The 19,857-nt window shown below is 37.3% G+C and overlaps 3 protein-coding genes across 6 annotated transcripts in view; 1 reads left to right on the top strand and 2 right to left on the bottom strand.

The window, feature by feature from the left end:
* The first annotated feature begins 1,153 nt into the window (after positions 1 to 1,153).
* ela2l (elastase 2 like) lies at positions 1,154 to 4,697 on the top strand. Its single transcript, XM_082187937.1, has 8 exons — positions 1,154 to 1,296; positions 1,523 to 1,611; positions 2,192 to 2,289; positions 2,381 to 2,503; positions 2,612 to 2,748; positions 2,865 to 3,010; positions 3,548 to 3,700; positions 3,798 to 4,697. The coding sequence occupies exons 1-8, from the start codon at positions 1,260 to 1,262 to the stop codon at positions 3,813 to 3,815; spliced, it is 801 nt and encodes a 266-aa protein (XP_082044063.1). The 5' UTR covers positions 1,154 to 1,259; the 3' UTR covers positions 3,816 to 4,697.
* Positions 4,260 to 10,784, bottom strand: alas2 (aminolevulinate, delta-, synthase 2). The gene is made up of 11 exons (XM_082187935.1): positions 10,644 to 10,784; positions 9,569 to 9,730; positions 9,220 to 9,390; positions 8,360 to 8,437; positions 7,781 to 8,003; positions 7,358 to 7,542; positions 6,996 to 7,175; positions 6,081 to 6,245; positions 5,693 to 5,961; positions 5,433 to 5,595; positions 4,260 to 4,942 (listed from the first exon to the last, which is right to left on the bottom strand). The coding sequence occupies exons 2-11, from the start codon at positions 9,717 to 9,719 to the stop codon at positions 4,776 to 4,778; spliced, it is 1,752 nt and encodes a 583-aa protein (XP_082044061.1). The 5' UTR covers positions 9,720 to 9,730; positions 10,644 to 10,784; the 3' UTR covers positions 4,260 to 4,775.
* Positions 10,785 to 10,924: 140 nt separating this feature from the next.
* Positions 10,925 to 19,857, bottom strand: part of itpr3 (inositol 1,4,5-trisphosphate receptor, type 3) — a 32,330-nt gene continuing 23,397 nt past the window's right edge. For 2 of the 4 annotated variants that reach the window (XM_082187931.1, XM_082187933.1), the window contains 16 exons: positions 19,349 to 19,459; positions 19,167 to 19,262; positions 18,176 to 18,277; positions 17,589 to 17,675; positions 17,428 to 17,508; positions 15,964 to 16,156; positions 15,717 to 15,839; positions 15,387 to 15,559; positions 15,123 to 15,287; positions 14,157 to 14,346; positions 13,915 to 13,998; positions 13,712 to 13,833; positions 13,460 to 13,625; positions 12,711 to 12,871; positions 12,353 to 12,514; positions 10,925 to 12,244 (listed from right to left, as the gene is read on the bottom strand). In XM_082187931.1, coding sequence (XP_082044057.1) covers positions 12,122 to 12,244; positions 12,353 to 12,514; positions 12,711 to 12,871; positions 13,460 to 13,625; positions 13,712 to 13,833; positions 13,915 to 13,998; positions 14,157 to 14,346; positions 15,123 to 15,287; positions 15,387 to 15,559; positions 15,717 to 15,839; positions 15,964 to 16,156; positions 17,428 to 17,508; positions 17,589 to 17,675; positions 18,176 to 18,277; positions 19,167 to 19,262; positions 19,349 to 19,459 — 2,139 coding nt within the window. In that variant the 3' untranslated portion in view covers positions 10,925 to 12,121. The remainder of the gene's footprint in view (positions 12,245 to 12,352; positions 12,515 to 12,710; positions 12,872 to 13,459; positions 13,626 to 13,711; positions 13,834 to 13,914; positions 13,999 to 14,156; positions 14,347 to 15,122; positions 15,288 to 15,386; positions 15,560 to 15,716; positions 15,840 to 15,963; positions 16,157 to 17,427; positions 17,509 to 17,588; positions 17,676 to 18,175; positions 18,278 to 19,166; positions 19,263 to 19,348; positions 19,460 to 19,857) is intronic. The other 2 variants (XM_082187932.1, XM_082187934.1) reach the window with 1 other exon arrangement.

Below are 19,857 nucleotides of genomic sequence, written 5' to 3'. Positions count from 1 at the left end.
ATGGCTAGACTGGTCTGAGCTGACAGAAAGGAAATAACCACTCGCTATAACAGAGGTCTGCAGAAGAGCATCTCTGAACGCACAACACGGTGAACCTTGAAGGAGACGGGCTCCAGCAGCAGAAGAACACACCGGGTGCCACTCCTGTCAGCCGAAAACAAGAAACTGACGCTACAATTCACATCAGCTCACCATAATTGGACAGTAGAAGATTGGAAAAATAGTAATTCAATAGTATAATGTTTGAGAGAAACATTATTCAATAAAAACTCAAAGTGTGAATTTGTGGTTGAGCCAATCTCGATCTGTATAAAAAAATTAAAAAAAAGTCCTTGTTTATTCATCACCAGTGTCTTGTTCTACACCATGTACTTATTTATCCAAATTTTTATGTTATGTTAGTAATGACATCGCCCTGATCAAACTGGAGAGTCCCGTCACCCCAAGTAACACTATCACACCTGCATGTCTTCCTACGGATGGGTATATTCTGCCCCACAATGCTCCCTGTGTGGCCATTGAGCCTTTGCCCCTTTTATCGCTAATAGTATAGTGCCCTTTCGGTTGTATTGCATTGGCCCCCCCCGAAATGCAACTTTACCCCTGCCCCAGCGGAGGTCTGTGCACACCTCTGACTGATAGTATTTTCATTACCTTTTAACTTTGTAGATAAACATCCCAAAATATCAGTTATCTTGTGGTACTGCATGTTTGCGGCCTGTGAAATGCACAGATGACATCCTGATATAAACAATAACGCCTTGTGCACAAAGCCCGTGCCTAACAAACTATCGAAAGAAACATTTCATAACATATTAGAATTTTTTAGCTGAATCTTGTGAGAGGAAATTAGCAAGAATTTGTAATAAAAATAGAGGCCTATATAAATAAATTAGCAGTAAATAATATCATGTCTTTTCGATTTGGTCTTCAATTAAATACATTTATCCAAAGAATTGGTGAAAATAAAAGGGGGAAACTGTATAAAAGGTGGTTCTGAAATTAAATTAAATGTGAGAACGTAACAATTGTTCAAGGTGTTAATCAATAGCAAAAATGACTTTAAATGATTTGATTATTTGCTGTGAAATATCAAGGTCAAAGTGTACCAAGTGGGGCTATTTTATTTGTTTTTCCTAAAGCAGTCAAGGACATTCGTTCCGAACGATTGCTTAACCGTGGTCATACATTACGCTGAAAGTGATGTGGCGAGTATATAAGCCACAGCAGAGAGGACAAACGTTGAAGATACATTCACGATGAAGTTTCTGGTCTTTGCTGTTCTGGTTGTTGGAGGTAAGAATCCTTTAAAAACTGATAATATATAGTAGTACTGACTATTTTTAGGGTCTGGTAATGCCAGGATCATTCTTAATTTTTATTCAAATGATTAAAACTTTATTTATTTTTTTACATTTTTTTTTATAAAATTTAAAAATTTGTAAACAATAAAATTACTTTTAAAATGCCTAATAATATTCATTGCCAGTCAAAAAGCATGACGTGTTATGTTTTACCTCAGCTTACGGATGTGGGCTGCCCACCTTCCCTCCTATTGTGACGAGGGTTGTGGGGGGTGTGGATGTCCGTCCTCACAGCTGGCCCTGGCAGGTAGATGCACATTCAATTAATTTTTTTATAGAAATGTGTACTGATACTTTAGGCCAAACATTTAAAAAAAAACATTAAAAAAATTTGCATATTTGTTTTTGAGTGCGAAACAAAATCAGCACACTTGCTCCCAAAAAAAAAAAAAAAAAAAATATATATATATATATATATATATATGTATATATGTGTGTGTGTGTGTGAACAAATAAATGTTCCTCAAAAGCCTGATGTATCATATTTGATACATTTTAACATAATTTCTTTTCAAATTATGTATGGATAATCAAGTAAATCTAAGTTGCTTCAGTCCAGTGAATGTTCATCTTTCAGTTACTTACTTGACCTTTAGAGGGACGTTTTTAGAGTTTTACTAAAAGGCATTTTGCTTGCTAAAAAAAGTATAAACTATCAATCAGACAACAGAAGGCATGTAGTAGATTGAGTCCAACAGGTGTTTCAGCAAAGTTGTGATCATGTTGATCATTTAGAGGCCTTAGAAATGTATAGGGTTCATATTTGCCGACTTGCAAACAAAAGGACACAAGGAAGTCAACTGACCCCTGTTCTGTTCTTCACCCAGGTCTCCCTCCAGTACCAGAGTGGTAGTAACTGGTACCACACTTGTGGAGGCAGCCTTATTTCCAGTGAGTGGGTTCTGACTGCTGCTCACTGCATCAGGTTAGTCTGAGGAATAGGCTGAGGATCTTAAACATGGTATTACTTACCATTTGTTTCTGAAATGCTTTGTTTTTCTCTTGTGGCCTTGCAGCAGTAGCAGAACTTACAGGGTGTTTCTGGGAAAACATAACCTGAAGGAGGAGGACAACGGATCTCTCGCCATTTCACCTAGCAAGATCATTGTCCATGAGGACTGGAATTCCTTCAGAATCCGGTACTTGGGCCAAAAGACTCTTCACAAAGAACAGATTTAAACAATTTAGTAATGAGTGCAATGAGATTTGCAATGAGATTTAGTTTTAATGTTGTCTCTGGACCGCAGTAATGACATCGCCTTGATCAAACTGGAGAGTCCTGTCACCACTAGTGAAACTATCACACCTGCATGTCTTCCTACGGATGGCGATGTTCTGCCCCACAATGCTCCCTGCTACGTCACTGGCTGGGGACGTCTCTACAGTAAGTAACGCTGATGGATGTGGATCATGTTGTGTTGAACTGAGACAGGCAACACGATCACAGAAAATCTGGAGATTGTCACATTTTAGATTTTTTTTTCTTCTTTTCTTCTCTAGCCAATGGACCTATTGCTGATATCCTTCAGCAGGCTCTCCTGCCTGTGGTGGATTACGCCACCTGCTCGAAGTCTGACTGGTGGGGCTCTCAGGTCACACAAAACATGGTCTGCGCTGGTGGAGATGGTGTTGTTGCTGGATGTAATGTAAGGAGATCCTTGTGACTTACATATAGCCTACTGTGCAGTACACGCGTTAAAGCTGGAATACACTACATGAAATCTGAACAAATTTTTTAAACGCTAGGCATCATCACTTGCTGACTTCGTAATGAGAAAAACTGAGTGACCCTACCAGACCTTCAGGTCGTTCCGAACATAGTCATGCAGAAACATGCGCCTCCTGGCTAGATAAATGGCGTTTTGAAATCGGCTCAAGATATCCAATATGTTTTGATATCCTCCATCCGGAAAGAATCAGTCTTTGCCCGTAATAGGCCTACACTATGTGATTTTCTATTAAAACGGTCAACTCAAATCTCCAGATTGGCTCTGACTTTCGGCAACTAACGTCGATTCGTCCAGACTGTAAATCAGGGCAAAAATCTGACCAAAAGTCATGTAGTGTATTGCAGCCTTTCATTTCATATATAAAGTAAAAGACATGGCGAAATGTTCAATAAATGTAAAGGATATTTTCGTCAAAAGACAAAAACTATGACGGAAACAATTTTTACACAACAGGGCGACTCTGGTGGCCCCCTGAACTGTGCTGGTAGCGACGGCGCTTGGGAGGTTCATGGTATTGTGAGCTTTGGTTCAGGTCTGAGCTGCAACTATTCCAAGAAGCCCACCGTTTTCACTCGTGTGAGCGGCTACACTGACTGGATCAGCAAGGTAAGTGTTTTACATTAACAAACACGCTAAATAACTTGTCATTATGGAAAATACTGTAATACAATTGAAAATCTTTTCCTTTTTTAATCTCTTACAGAACATGGCAAGCTATTAAAGATCAAACAGAAAAATGGGTTTTGTATCATCGATGACTTGAACAATAAAAAGTTTTAAACGACACATAAGTTGTGTAAATGTATTTGCACTATACATACATTTTTTCATTATTTATAACATTATAAATACACGAATGAAATGCACTAGTAATTTTAGTACAAATTTCTTGTCAGTGGTGTTTGTCAAAATTATGAGATCTCATAGCTCAGTAAGTCACATTTCCAATAGAGTCCGGGAGGTGGCAGTGTGGTGTTTTATTTTGATAGCGTCCCATCCAAGACAATTTTATTTGGTTTTAATTTTAAGTCACAGTTGACCATCGTTTGTTAGTGTTTTGCAAATGTTCTTTTGGCATAAAATTAAACATCAAATTCATAGTACAAATATCTACTACTTTTGTTGGTATTTGTAACCAAGTGGTTGTAAGTAATTATCAGAGGCATTTTGTTGGAACTGACCATATTTATTGAATTTTTTTAATTCATGAATTTGAGTGCAAGAGAATAAAACGGCCCAAAACAGGAAGGGGACTGTTATTATGATCTTTCATGCATATGTATAGCCAACATACAATAACATCTTGGGGTATTATTGAAAATCATGATTGAGATTCATATATTCAATAATAGTAGACTACCAAAAAGTGCCCGTGTGCAGGTTTGCTGTCATGCAGAGGGGACACACAATTAATGTGGAATTCAGCCAAGTCTTAATATCTCATTTTAGTGGTACACTTATGAATGTGAAAACAAATTATTCTTGCATCATTAACAGTCACAGCAAACAAAACATAAACACTACTTTTGCCACAAACATTGCTTTATGATTTAGGACATTTTGAGCACCCTCTACATTTATTTTATATACCATGAAAATATTCTAGTTTTGAAGAGGATTTTTTTGAAGATTCAATCAAATCTGATAAATCAGATCTTCATCTTGGTCTGTTGAAACTCATTCACTGTGCAGCCACAGTGATGTACCTCGGCTCCATGTTACCAAAGTAGGACTTCTCCCACTCGCTCATGAGGTCAAAATGGAGAGGCCGATCACAGAAGGTGCATGAGGCCATAGCCGGTCCATTCAGCGGTAGTCCAACCTCCTGCCAGACATCCAACAGTTTCTCTGTCCAACATAAAATATTATTAAAAATATATAAATGAATCATATTCAGTGTAAAATGAAACCACGTCTGGGGACATCCCTACGACAATGGCAGATGTCGTGTAACAAATTAAATTAAAATCAGTGTTACGAAAACCTATTTGAAAACTAAACTGCTATTCTGTATAGTCGCCTCAGCATTACAGAAGTTAAACTATAGACCTTATTCACAATAGACCTTATTCAGAGTAGCGCCACGACAGGTGTGAAAGCGAGGCTGTATAAAGCTCCTCGATCACTTATAATTTTGGATAACTCGTGTTGCCTGTAGTTTATTGTCATCTGAAATTTCTTGAAAATATATTTTTGCATTGTTTCGTCAGTAGAACAATCCAAAAACACATTAAATAACAGTGCAACCACTGAAGAGATGTATGTCTATCCCTCACAGCCTCGCTTTCACTCCCGCTTAAAAATTCCTGTGAATAAGGTCTATCGTGTGACCACTCACCTACAAAGTAGTTCATCATAATGGGGTTATGGAAAGGAGAAGGAGCCAACCGCAGTAGCTCCTCCCCACGAGGCACTGTCGGGTAATTTATGGCCTGCACATAGATGTTGTGTTTCTCCAACAGAACATCACACACCTTGGAGTTTTTCGCTGCATTTCCAACCTGAAATGTTAGATTTAAAGTTCAAGCATTTATACTTGTGCAGACCAAGTCTGAGGGGTGGTTTATACATATACAATTAAACTAATCAAACACGGACCCGTATAGGAATGATGTGGCTGGGGCAGTTGACCACAGGCAGCCCAGCGTCCAGCAGCAGCTGTCTCATGAGTTTGACGTTTCTCTGATGGGCTCTACGCAAGGCCTGGCCTTCTGCGCTCTTTAGCACTCGCACCGATTCCAGAGCCCCCGCCAGCACCATGGGAGGCAAGGAGGTAGTGAAGATAAACCCGGCGGCGAACGAGCGCACAGTGTCCACCAGGGCGGCAGTGCTGGCTATGTACCCTCCCACACATCCAAATGCCTTGCCTACAGATATTTCAAACAATGTAACCATCTTGATTAAAAGGATTAGGGCAAGAACACAGGTGAATGACATTGACTACTGGATAAAATCATCCACTTGACATTGACTGTATCTGTCTTACCCAGAGTTCCAGAGACAATATCGATCTTGTGCATGATGTTGTCTCTCTCTCCTACACCTGCTCCATGAGCCCCATACAGTCCGACAGCATGGACTTCATCCACAAAAGTCAGAGCACCATATTTGTGTGCTACGTCACACAGTTCTTCTAGAGGGCAAATTGCACCTGAGAAACAAATTGAGATTGTCATTCATTCAGCTGTATTTAGTTGAATCAGTTTTATTGACTGATGCAGCATCAGGCAAAAGCAATAGTTTTCAGTTACAGATGCAGAGTTGAAATGCACTATAGTCAGTTTGCCATGATTCATTTATTCCATGAGCCAAAGAGTCTGATCAAAGGGTGGTTGCCAAGAAAAAGTGAGCGGTATTTGGCTGGTCATGTGATCTCAAAATGGCCGCCCCAATAAGGCTCCATTTAAAATAAAACAGTATAGGCCTATATAAGGCTACTGATGAGTGGGATCTTCATTTTATGTGAGTGTACATGATACTATACAATTTATTTTTAATAAGGAAAGAAAATTCTGAGTGCACTTGTTTTCAATTAATATACTTTTTTTTAGCATCACTAATTAATGATACACAAGTAACCCACCAGTTTATTATAGATGCATCATTTTACATTTCTGCATTTGGAAGATGGTTTTATCCAAAGAAGCTTACATTGCATTCCAGTTTTACACCGTATCAGTACATTTTTTCCATGGGAATCAAACCTATGACATTGGCGTTGTTGTTTTTTTTGTCCGATTTTGCTATTTTGAATTGGAATTATAGCCTATATTTTTCATGATTCATGCAGAATTTATAATTGAATGTGACGGGACAAGAAACATTAACAGAGCTGTTTTCAGCTATTTTGATACTAGGAAACAAACTCTTTTGAATCAATTATGTGATTTCTTCTACTCACCATCCATTGAATGCACAGTCTCAAAAGCCACGATTTTGGGTGTGAGTGGATCTGAGCGGCTAAGTAGTTCCTCCAGGTGACCGGCATCATTGTGTCGGAAAATGAAACGTTTAGCCCCACTGTTCCGGATGCCCTGGATCATGGAGGCGTGATTGCCCATGTCTGAGTAAATCTCACACCCTTTGCAGAGAAAATACATTTTTAGAGGAATTTCAGAAGATACACTACCGTTTAAAAGTTTGGGGTCAGTAAGATTTTATTATTATTATTATTATTGAAATATAGTCAATATAAAACCTAAATTCCTTAATTAATTCACACATTCATTAAGCAAAGGCAGTTCATTCTGTTTTGTTTGATACCTGGGAGCATTTTAGCCAAAGTAAAGAGGGTGGAATCATTGGCTACAAAGCAGGAAGAAAAGACTAGTGCTCCATCTTTCAGGTGTAAACGGGCCAGCTCACTCTCCAAGGCCACGTGATAGTTACTCGTCCCAGAGATATTTCGGGTTCCACCTGCTCCTGCACCATGCCTCTCCAAAGCCTCTCTGAGATACAATGAAAGTTGTGATTAACCAGTTTGCTTTAGCAGCCTGTCTATCCAAAAGCAAACAATTAGAAACTTCATAGTTTTATGAAATTTACTTGCAGCATTTAGCAAAACACCCACAGTATATTTGAAAATGTATAGTTTAAGTTATAGTTCTTTGCTGCACCTTCATTTGTTCTTTCTCTACGTATAATAACAGATGATGGCAAACATTTGTTTCTGTTTTATGTACTGACCTTATGGCCTTGACAACTCTGGGATGTCGGCTCATGCCCAGGTAATCATTACTGCACCATACAGACACCTGGGAACCCAAGCGTCCAGGGATGGAGTAGTCCTCAGCAAAAGGGAAAACCTCTGCAAAACGGTTCACCGTCTTAAAGATGCGGTAGGTATGGTCATTCATCTTTTCCACAATCTTCTGAGTGAAGAAGTCATCGTAGTTGAAACTGGCTGTGGCTGAATTATTTAAAGAGTAGACAGGCAATTACCACAGTCAATAAGTGATGAAGAAAGGCAGGAATGAAAGAAGATTGACACTAAGTGCTGCAGAATATACAGTGTATATTAAACAACAGTCTTGGATCAATTTGATAACTTGCCTTTTACTCACCATCCATTATTCCACATTATGTCATATTGTTATTCCATTATTCCATTAGTTCAGTTATAAAAAAAACAGATATTTTCAATTAAAAAAAAGTGTTTTTGGCAGTCTGATCAAATTATGAAACAAAAATTTGATGTTGAATACTGCAGATTTAGTAGTATACCATTGTACTGTAAATCATGAAGGAAAATGTGGCCAGACTCACCAAAATTGTCCTGAAGAAGGTGTGTAGGACCAGAGGACTGATGACTTTGCAAGCCACTGAACATCGAGCTCATTAAACCTGTAGAAAACAAGGCATCAGTTTGTCAGAAATTCATCAAACAAACACAAAATCCAGTTTCTTGGCTCTGTTTTCACACTGAAATCACTTTAACGTGTAAAGTGTAGTCCCAGACTAAAATGCATGTTTGAGCTGTTTTAACTGAAAGAAACTTGCACTGACATAATATTAAATATACCAGTGCCATTGTTTTATCCCAAGATGTTTTTTTATAAGGCACGTTTATATAAGATGCTTAAATGTCCTAATTGAACTAAAGCCTAATCCTGGCTTAATCTAAGCCCGGTCTGTGAAACCAGGCCTAAGTGTTTTGTATTTAATACCATTGTTTAAATCTTGTCTTTTCTTTAAATTACAGGCTATGCAGTATAAACTATATGCGCAGTGCTTCAAAAACCAAAAACTACAATTTTCCAATTACGGTAGGTATTATTTTCTAGTACACATGCGGCTGTGTGAAGTTTAATCTGTAATGTGATTGTCTGAAGACTAGCTTTTGTTACATCAGCAGTCTGAGTCATCATCTGCCTACTATTCACAGCTGAGGAGTCTCTCAAACTGGAGTTAAATGGTGCAAATTGCAGAGAGGAGAATCCTCTCCAAGCTGCATGCTATTATGTAAAATGCATCCAACCGCTGCATGATACCACTCAGACAAAAGAGCCTCTTCAGCAGTGACTCATTATACTGTGGTGGCAAAAAGAGACATGCAGGCAAATAAGATGCTAAAAGACATCAATAAGTCAGTCTATGAATATATCACACTGAGTAATTTTTTTTACCTGTGGTGTCTTGATTCTCTAGATTAGGCTGAACATCCTCTTGTACTTGAGGACTTGCTTTGACCAGTCCAATCTTCGAGGAAACGAAAGGACAGCTTTGGGACATGGAGATCGCCACCTGAGTCGCTGTGGTCGCCAGCTGTCGCTTTGGCTCCTTGTGAGGGACCAGGCCTGAACACAATAAGTACATGAATGTGTATATCTGGGTACTGACTACTGATTTAGAATATAGGCCAACTTGAATTACAGAATATTATAAATATAGAATATTATTGTCATTATTGTATCTGGTATAGCCTAGTAAACATTGCAATGATATACTATAGAAAATATAGAAAACAACAGCTACCATTTCCCTCAGAGGATTGGGTGGCTTTTACAGAGATCTGGCGGACAATGATCGGACATCGGTCAGCCAAGCCGAGGTAAGCTGCCACATTCCTTAGAGAAGGGCCTGGAGTGGACTTCAGGAATGGGCAGTGATGCAGAAAAGCAGACATGATTTTAACAGCTGTAAACAATGGAAAAGATGTTGGTCAGTGGGACGAATATTTTCAAAATTACTTTTCCATTTTATAACAACGTTAGCCTATTAGATTCAAAGGAAAGAGGGCTAGCTAAAAATAATGATTAGGGTATATAATATTAATATGTAAGTGACTTAAAGACCCTCAAGTGACCCTATCCCAAATTTCGAGCAGTGGATGTGTGGGCGCGCCGGGCACCTGGGCGCGGCCGATAGCGCCCCTTATCTGGAACGCGCAGACTCACGCTTTTCACGGCACGCCGTTCTAAGAGTTAAAAGCTGACGTCATATATATTGATAAAGGCTAGATTATATTTACCGAGAAGTTTCAACCATATAAACCGAACTATTATTACAATGGCCCAAAACAACAACAAAGAAAAATTGTAAACAAACTAATTTCACACATATTACATTATTATTTATAATAATAACAATAATGACATTGTTGTTAATATAATGATAATCAGCATAATACTAGGCTAATTATAATAGCCTAATTATAACAACTTAATTTTATATTATGTGATATAATATAATTATACAACCACACAGACAATTCATTTTACCTATTTATTTTTTTGATATAGTTGTTGAAAGACCTAAAATGTTTCTTTGTTTAATATTCATGTGGTCTAGGTAACATTCAAAATCACTTATGAGCATCAATGGATCAGAAAAGAAACACCTTCTATATTTGTACAAATTAAGGCTTGACAATTAACTTTAGCCTTATTTGAGACTGATCATGTCTTTTGAAATGTAATTTACAGAATTTACAGAATTTTAATTTACAGAAGGTGACGTTATACTTGTAAAGCCTTTGTTGTAAAATGATGCGATACAGATTGTTCCCATTTTAAATATTGAGTTAATATAGCGGAAAACATTAGCTTACCTGTTGACCTGCACTGAGGACGAACTTCTGAACGGCGCACGACACTCAAACGAACAGCGAAGGAATAGAGCCCGTCAGTCACTCTGCTCACACCCTAATACTGTGAACTGTGCTGACAGAAGGATGTAATCTCACACAAGTCAAGTCAATGGACACAACTGCTCTAATTACCAACTACAAATTACTTTTACTTTGTGAAAAGAATTTAAAAATCGTAGTATCGTGTATAATTAGTTTATTTTACTGTCCCTTACCGTTTAATAATCTTGAGACACAAGAGGTGAAATGGCGAAATGTTTTATTTTGTATTTTGTGCAAACTTGGTGAGGCTCTTCATATCAACATAAACAATATTAGCAATAAATTGAGAATTATTTGGAATCGATAGTACAACCAATGAATTACACACGGGCTGTTAATAATAAGGCCAAAATACAAGTATGTTCCAGCATTCTTTTTGTGGCCATACAAATCCACTTGATTTATAAGTCTTAGTCTGGGGGCTAGTTGCATAAACATAACCATTATGTTAAGACTGAGTCTTAAGAGCTAGTATTAACAACTAGCATTTAGTTAGGAGTAATCAGTCTTACTTTTGGTTATCAAATTAGACCAATCTACATTTTTTTGTAACTGACTTCAAGTTATAAACAGTCTTAAAGAAAAAGAATTGATGACTAACTATGACTAATCTTAGCAGTTTATGCAACCGGCCCTTGGTTGCACAATGATTAAATAGACACATATATAGATATACATGCATTATGTCTATTAAAACCATTAGGATGTCCGGAAAACTGATAAATAAGAATTTGATATTTTCCTGAGCAAAAGTTATGTTGTTTAAAGTCATTTTTAGGCACTTGAAATGAAATGTATGAAATGTATGAAATGTAACCATGGTTCTATACATTATCCCATTTATACAAACACCGATTTATCTATATTAACATGTTAGCATTCATCATAATGTGGTTAAGACAGATCATGATATTACCCAAATCATCTCATATACAGTACATATCAAGCCAGGCGCATGAAGCTCATCCCTATAAATACAGCATGTGCACTCTCATCAGTGCATCTTAAAATGAACCATTTGACGATATTAACATACAATTATTCATGATCTAAAACACATCAGCCTCACTTACAGTAATGCTACATTTATCCATACATCCAACAATGTTTTTGAAGATAAGCTATCAAATATCTTTAAAAATGCTCTTAAAAAAAAGAAAAAGAAATAAAAACTTCATATACTTTAAATAGATCAAATTTGTGCATACTAAAACCTTTAGGTAATCAGCCCCTCAAAGAATGACTATTGAGTCAAGTAGTGCTTTTGTGGGTGTGTAGATCCAATCCGTCAATCCGTTTCAACAGTTGAACGCAACTTTTCCACATTGAGAAGTACACCAGCATCACATGATTACATTATTGCTTCTATAAAGTCACTGCAAGGTTAGACGGAGGAATTAGGCCTTGTAGACCTGATGATTTCCTCCAGCAGCACTAGGAGGCAGAGGCATCCCAGGGTTTGAGCCAGACTGTACATCCACAAAACCCATCCGCTGCCTTCTCTTCCTCTGCTCTGTCATCTAAATCAACCCATACACAACCATTATTTTATATGCTTGAGAATACTGAATCTGAGAAATTAACAGCTTATTATATAGTGCTGACTAAAGCTACATTGAGAAATATACCTGTTCTTTTAACTCTGTTAACTGGCTTGTGAGGTTCGTGACCACTTTCATGGTGGAGGTGAGCCGATCCTGCAGGTTCCTCATCTCATTCTGTTCTCCATCTCCCTCCGTTACAACTAGAGACATGGCCTGCATGCGTGGGAACCAATCCAGGTTCTTATTCTAACAAGAGGCAACAACAAGTCTGAATCAAAACCATTGCAAGGTGATGCAAGAAAAATATAAAAATAAAAACACAAGTCTTAATAAATTCTATAATAGTAATCAAATAATACTAAAACGACACTGGTAATAGCTATTAATACATTGAGTGTGACCAGTATTCAATCAGCTGGAGCTTTCCATTTTTTAAATGTACCTTTATCATATGGGCCACGTAGCTCTCCGGGCCAGTGTAATCGGTCTTGTTTTTCTCCCGTACCAGCACAATGAAATAGAGGTAGTTCCAGATGTTGTGCTCCAATTTAATGTGTTCCTCGAACGACACGGTCTTGTTATCAAACTTGTCCCTCTCAAGACCTGTTGAAATACAAATGTAGAGCAACTGCTTTATATAAATTGCTTTATATTTGGGGGACTTTTATAAAGCCTGTCAAGTAATACTTGGGTCATATTTAAAAAATAAAAAATATTTTATATAAGGAACATTCTTATCATAACAAAAATCAGTGTTGCATTGCAGTAATTATGCAAAAATGGGGTGGAAATATGCATAATTTTCATAAAAATAATGTCGTAATGCAAAAAGAAAAAATCTTTAGGGTCCTAAAAATAGGCTGTAAAAAATTATATACTATACTACTATTCAAAAGTTTGGGGTCAGTAAGATTTATTTATTTATTTAATAACGCAATTGTTTTCAACATTGATAATAATAAGAAACCAAATCAGTATATCAAAATGATTTCTGAAGGATCATGTGACACTGAAGACTGGAGTAATTATGCTGAAAAATTCAGCTTTGCCATCACAGGAATAAATTGAAATTTGATTTTTACAAATAATTATATATATTTATAAACATTTTTTAATGGATTTTTTCTCTCAGACAAGCAGTCACATTATCAGGCTGTAGCAATAACATGTATTTATCCATTGATTTCCTACCACAAATGAAACAGGTGGTCTTCAGTATCTCCTCTTTCTTCTGTTTTTCACTACGCAGGTCAGCGAAGGTGTCAATAATCACACCAAATATCAAGTTGAGAACAATAATGATGACAATGAAGTAGAAGAGAAGGTCATACACTACACGAGCAGGGAACAAAGGCTCCTGTAAGATGAACAACATAGCGTCAGTTGGGTTGGATTTTGTATTCAAATGTGCACATATTTAATTATGGTTGTGGGTCTCCATACATTCTTAGAGGGTCTGCGCAGAACATCTCCTACACCTCCTCCATTCCTCAGCCCATGATTCAGCACCGTAACGATACACATGAGGAGAGTGTCACATGCTCTCTCTGTGTTGTCTTCGTCTTCTGCAAATAATCATCACAGCCGAGTTCTGATGCCAGTACAATAATAATTAAATATTGTTTTGTTTTTAATGTTCTACTCACCCTCTGCTGGTGCAATCATCCCAGTTTCCTCTGTGCAGTCCAATCCGTCTGCACTGCAGCTGCTCATGGAGTTATCTCTACCTGCTCAGAGGACAAATTACACCATAAAGCCTGTCAAAGTGGCATCAATGAATAATAAATGGTATATTTTAGTTCAAATTCATCATAAATGCTGGATTTGATCCTTTTCTGCAACAACTATTTGGCGAAAAACTATTCGGATGGAGGTGTATGCAATTTACCTGTATCTGGGCTAGCAAGCCTGTCCACTTCCATGATGAAGTCATTCCTGAGGAAGAGAAAGCCCACGATGGAGAACAGATAGACCAGGATGATGGCCAAGACAGCGGTGAGGAGAATAGAGCGGCCGTTACGTGTCACACTCTTGATGACGTTAAACAGAGTCTCCTCGCGGTAGATCAGATCAAACAACTGAAGGGGGTAAAAGAGGAACATGAGGTGAAGTAGAGGATTAGTCTTTTAGTCGTAAACAATCATGTTACGCCTCAGTTTCACAATTTGTTTCAAATGTATTCTGTTTCTACTGGCAAGTACAGCATCTCCGTTTTATTTATTCATCAAAAGTAATTTTACTTGTATTTGGAAAGATTTTTTTGGCAATCAGCAATGCGAAAAGCAAACAAATAAAAAAGCTTGTTTATACTACCTTTCAAAAGCTTAGGGTTGGTAAGAATTTTTTTTATGTTTTAGAAAGAAATCCAAGTGAAATGCTTAGCAAGGTTGCATTTATCTGATCAAAAAAAAAAAAGAAAACAGTAATATTGTGAAATATTACTACCATTTAAAAATAGCTGTTTTTTAAAATGCCAATTATTCCTTTGATGGCAAAGCTGAATTTTTAGCAGCCATTCATCATCCAGTCGTCACTGTTACATGATTCTTCAGAAGTCATTCTAATATGCTGATTTGGTGCCCAAGAATAGTTTATTATTATTACAGTATCACAGTTGAAAACAAATGTGCTGCTTAATATTTTGTGGAAACCATACTTTTCCCCCGGGATTCTTTGATGAATCCTCAGTCCTCAACAACATTTATTTGAAAGGATCATTTTTAACACTGTAAATGTCTTTTGATCAATTTAATGCGTCCTTGCAAATTGAAAGTATTAATTTCGTTGAAAAAAATATATATCTTACTGACCCCAAACTTTTGAACGGTGGTAAAATAAGTTTCGACACACCCACCAATATGCTGTAGAAGAGCTCGTTGACAAACAGCCCCAGTGTGCTGGTTAATACATAGGCCAAGTGGTACAGGAACTCTACATCCATTACCATGGCTTTGTAGCCCATGATGAAGGTGCCATTGTTTCCCACAAAGCTCACCACAAACACTATCTTATTGATGAGCTGGTTAAAAAGAGAAAGAGGCACATTTTTAATGAAATCAATTCACTTTGATTTGATTATGTAAGCATACATACAGTATTATGTTTTTCTAAGACTTACATTTAGAGCGCCCAGCAGCATAAGAGTTGGCCCGATGCCGAAGTGATAAATGCAGCGTAGGGTGATGGCGACAGTGAGGGACTGGAACCCATAGCGCCTGGATAACAGGCCCAAAACAGCCAATCCAGCGAAACACCAGAACAGCATAATCAGCAATGAAGAGTCTATGCTACCTGGAGGCACAAGAGACTGTTAAAACTACATGGAAAAGCAATTTACTGTTGGTCCAATAGTTGTGTGCTTTGAAACTTATGCAAAATGTAGCAATTATTAATATAAAACAATCAATATTCTATAGTTACCAACAGGTAATGCATATATAAAACATACCAGGGCGACCAGAGTCATGTGGGTAGAACAAAGCGATAATAAGATTGATGAACACGGCCAGATTGAATGATATGGTGCCCCAGAGAGACATTCGGCGAGAGAACCAGTACAGCACTGGCATGCCTAAAACACACAAACATCTCACTAAACCTGGTGTAAAGCTCCTTGCCCAAGCACATATTTGTAGACATTTGTACTACCATTATTTGGGGTGTCAGGTCTTTAGACACTAAGGCCCAATACTTACTGCGAAGCTTTTTCTGCCATTCCATCTCGTTGTGCAGGAAGGAGGTCTGCTCGAAGAAGTGTGTGACCTTGCTGCCTTGCTCATCCTGCTCTGTGGTGGTAAACACACGGAACTTTGAATCCTCCGTCAGGAATTCGCAGATAGGGTGAACAGGAAACACTATCTGCTCCATGCTGCGGTCCTCCCGCACAATCTGCAAGTGACATACCGATGAAAATTATTTCACAACTTCTCAAAATTACAGATTCATATTGATCACATTAAAGCTTAACCAGTACCATAAAATGTAATTGGTGACATTAGTAGAGGACAAATTACAATAAGAGCAATGATTAACGGGTGTAACGGTTCTCTGTAAAAACCATACCGTTCTCCACCCACGGTTCGGCACACACTTACACGCACTTGATGACGCATCTATAATATGGTTTGTTGAAAGAAAAAGAAAAAATGCGTAAAACAGACAGAGTTCCGCTAATGTATGTTTCTGTTAATAAATAGTCCGTATGCGTTTCACGTGAGAGTAGCTGATCAATCAACTGTTAGCGTGTAAATCTGTTTTTGACATCACAGTTTCTCATGTGCTGTTGTGTTGCAGTTCAGCATGGCAAGCGAAGGAGACAAGTCGCTGGTAGAGCCGTCACCTGCATCATATACACTTCCCAATGCGTTACAACAGCGATGGTCAAAACACAGGGACAAAACAGTCACTCTTTGTAAACTTTGTTCGATGCGAGTGCCAAATGCTCCAATATGTCCAGTCATTTACGCCGTCATCACCGTTGATTGCACCGGATGTGAGCGAGCACAGGTGAGACTGAAACAGCACACATTGCCTTCTGTTTTTAAACAGACACTCAGTGTTAATTCAGACAGACACAAAACAATAACAAAAGCACTGTGTAGAGTTCGTCAATGAGGACTACCTGATGGCCCGGGGCTAGCTTAAAAGATGCTTGGGACACTGGGTTTATCATTTGCGTGTTTTTAAGCTTTGCCAATTGAAACATTCAAGTGCAAGAATTCGAGAACTCGTATGAGAAATTTTGCGTGCGACACACGGAAATCCGTGTTTCAAGCCTTGTTTATAATTTCACCTGGCTGGAAGCGGAGGCTCGCACAAAGTTCCAAAAAATGCAGTGCACACCGCCGCGAGAAATGGGGTCTCGTGCACTAACCGTGCAGTATTGATACTGTACAGTAATATACAGTATTGGGATCAATGCGTTGTCCTGCTGCTGTCTGTTTTTAATGTTAATCAAACAACAAATCATTCTTGACTGAATAACTTTTGTAACTTTAATTTATACAGTGAAGTTTATATGCAGTGTTATTTTACATTTGATTACTTAATTCGATTTCTGTACCTGAAAACTACTGTTAGACCTACCTGAAAAACTTTATTTATTTGTGATACAAACCGTGTGTATACACACACATATATGGTTATTTGTTTATTATTACCTCAATCTGAGAAGTTTGATGGTCATAGTGCTCTAATGGATCCTCCTGTTGCTCCTCCTGCTGCTGCTTGTTCAAGTTGAGCTGCAATAAAAACAAGCAAAAACTCAAAAACAGAAAATTCCAGACAAATGCATTTTATAAAAGTACAGTCCATAAGTTACCATAGAGGAGATGCTTTCCTCTTCTTCCTCTTTTGTCTTCTTTGGTGGTTTAAGCAGTGTGATGAGTGATTTGTTGTGTCGTGCAAGCTGCAAAAAAAATAAAAAAAATAATATTAAATTATTAATAAATAAACAATTACATTTCAAATTTTGATTTTAAAGTTTTTGTTATTATATATATAAAAATATAGAATAAATTATATATAATAAAAAATGCATTATTATTAAAAACAATGAAATTAATACATTTACAAAAATATTTAAAAATCAAACACACACATACATACATACATATATATATATAGACATATATATATATATGTGTGTGTGTGTGTGTGTGTGATATATATATATATATATATATATATATATATATATATATATATATATATATATATATATATATATATATATATATATATATATATATATATATATAAAAGAAAAGAAAAGAAAAGAAAAATGAAAAATCAGCTCTGCACATCAGGTATTGGAATAAGTAAGACAAAACAAAAATAATTAATAGCGCTATCAGTTAAAACAATTCTCAAAATACAACAGTATGACATCATGATGCAGTGGTCCACCTGTAGAGCCAGGATGTAGATGTTGTGTCCAACTTCCCGTGGGGACACTTCTCCTAACTCACATTCAGTCTCTTGCTGGTAAGCCTTTTTTATCACCTCCACCTAAAGACAAACAACACAGAACTGTTAAAATATTATTTCTACACTTCATACACTTAAAGGGATAGTTCACTTTGAAATTAATTTTTGGTATGTTTTAGCTTACCTCAAGGGCATCCAAGATGTAGGTGTCTTTTTTTCCGCAGTAGTTTCAATTTTGATATTTTTAGGTCAAACCGTCAGTCATATAATACAGGTCTATGGTCATTATCTCAAAACACAAGCACAGAGTCCAAATTAAAACAATTCCCCGTCGTCCAAATTAAACAATTCTCCATCGTAAGTACACATTGATGGCCTAAGACACGAAACGAGCGGTTTGTGTGAGAAAACGAACAGTATTTATATCGTTTTTACCACTTATACACAGCCATGTCCGAGTTATCTGATCTGACGTGTGCGCAGACTGGTGCATAGATATATACACACTAGATGTCACCTTGTCTACGGCAGTTCATTGGAACGAATGTCTTTAAGGCGACATCTAGTGTATATATCTACGCACCAGTCTGCGTACACATCAGATCAGATCACTTCGACATGGCTGCGTATAAGAGGTAAAAACTATATAAATACTGTTCGTTTTCTCACACAAACCGCTCGTTTCGTGTCTTAGGCCATCAATGTGTACTTACGATGGGGAATTGTTTAATTTGGACGACGGGGAATTGTTTTAATTTGGACTCTGTGCTTGTGTTTTGAGATAATGACCATAGACCTGCATTATATGACTGTCAGACAAGAACGGTTTGACCTAAAAATATCAAAATTGAAACTACTGCGGAAAAAAAGACACCTACATCTTGGATGCCCTTGAGGTAAGCTAAAACATACCAAAAATTAATTTCAAAGTGAACTATCCCTTTAATACACATGACATAGCCAGACTGACCAGTTCTCGGGGTCGAAGGTTAAACAGGATCCTCTCTGCATTCTCACTGTCATGACGACTTTCCATCAAAGCGAGGAGCAGCTTAGAGGCATTGTCCTGACAATAATCGCATATTTAGTTATAGAGAGTTATGAAAATTATTTTTATGATTAAAGCAGAGACTGAGTTTGCATCATCTTCACCTTGAGCTGGAGCACCAACTCCATACGGTAACGACAGAGAGGACTGATATCATTCAGAATCAAGGCTGTGATGATGTCAATGCCGTTGCACTCGTGAGAGACAATGCATGTCTTTAGAGACACAAAAAAGAGGTTTCATGAAACACCATTTTTTAAAGAATTAAACACAATGTTTTGCTAGATAATTTGTCTCAGTCAACAAAAATTATTTTAAAAAAGCTTTGGTTTCTTAATAAATAGCAGCTTGTGTGTGTTTTAATGCATGGTCAGTAAAGCTCTTTCATATCTCCGTTTTCGGTTTTGCATATTAATGAGTCATTTTATAAATAAGTACTTAAAGGGATAAATTTCATTTTCAAAATTATTTTTTTTTTTTTTTTTTTTAAATGTCCCGCTCGCACTCGTCTATATAATGTCAGTGAATAGTGACCAGCATCAAGCTTATTAAAAAAGATGCAAAAGTATCAGAATGATCCCATGTGACACGTGCTGTTTATTCTAAGTGTTCT

The sequence above is a fragment of the Leuciscus leuciscus genome (assembly GCF_965113295.1).
Source record: "Leuciscus leuciscus genome assembly, chromosome: 13".
In the NCBI taxonomy this organism is placed as follows: domain Eukaryota; kingdom Metazoa; phylum Chordata; class Actinopteri; order Cypriniformes; family Leuciscidae; genus Leuciscus; species Leuciscus leuciscus.
The sequence above is the reverse complement of the archived record's forward strand: the minus strand, read 5'-3'. Positions and strand labels throughout refer to the sequence as shown.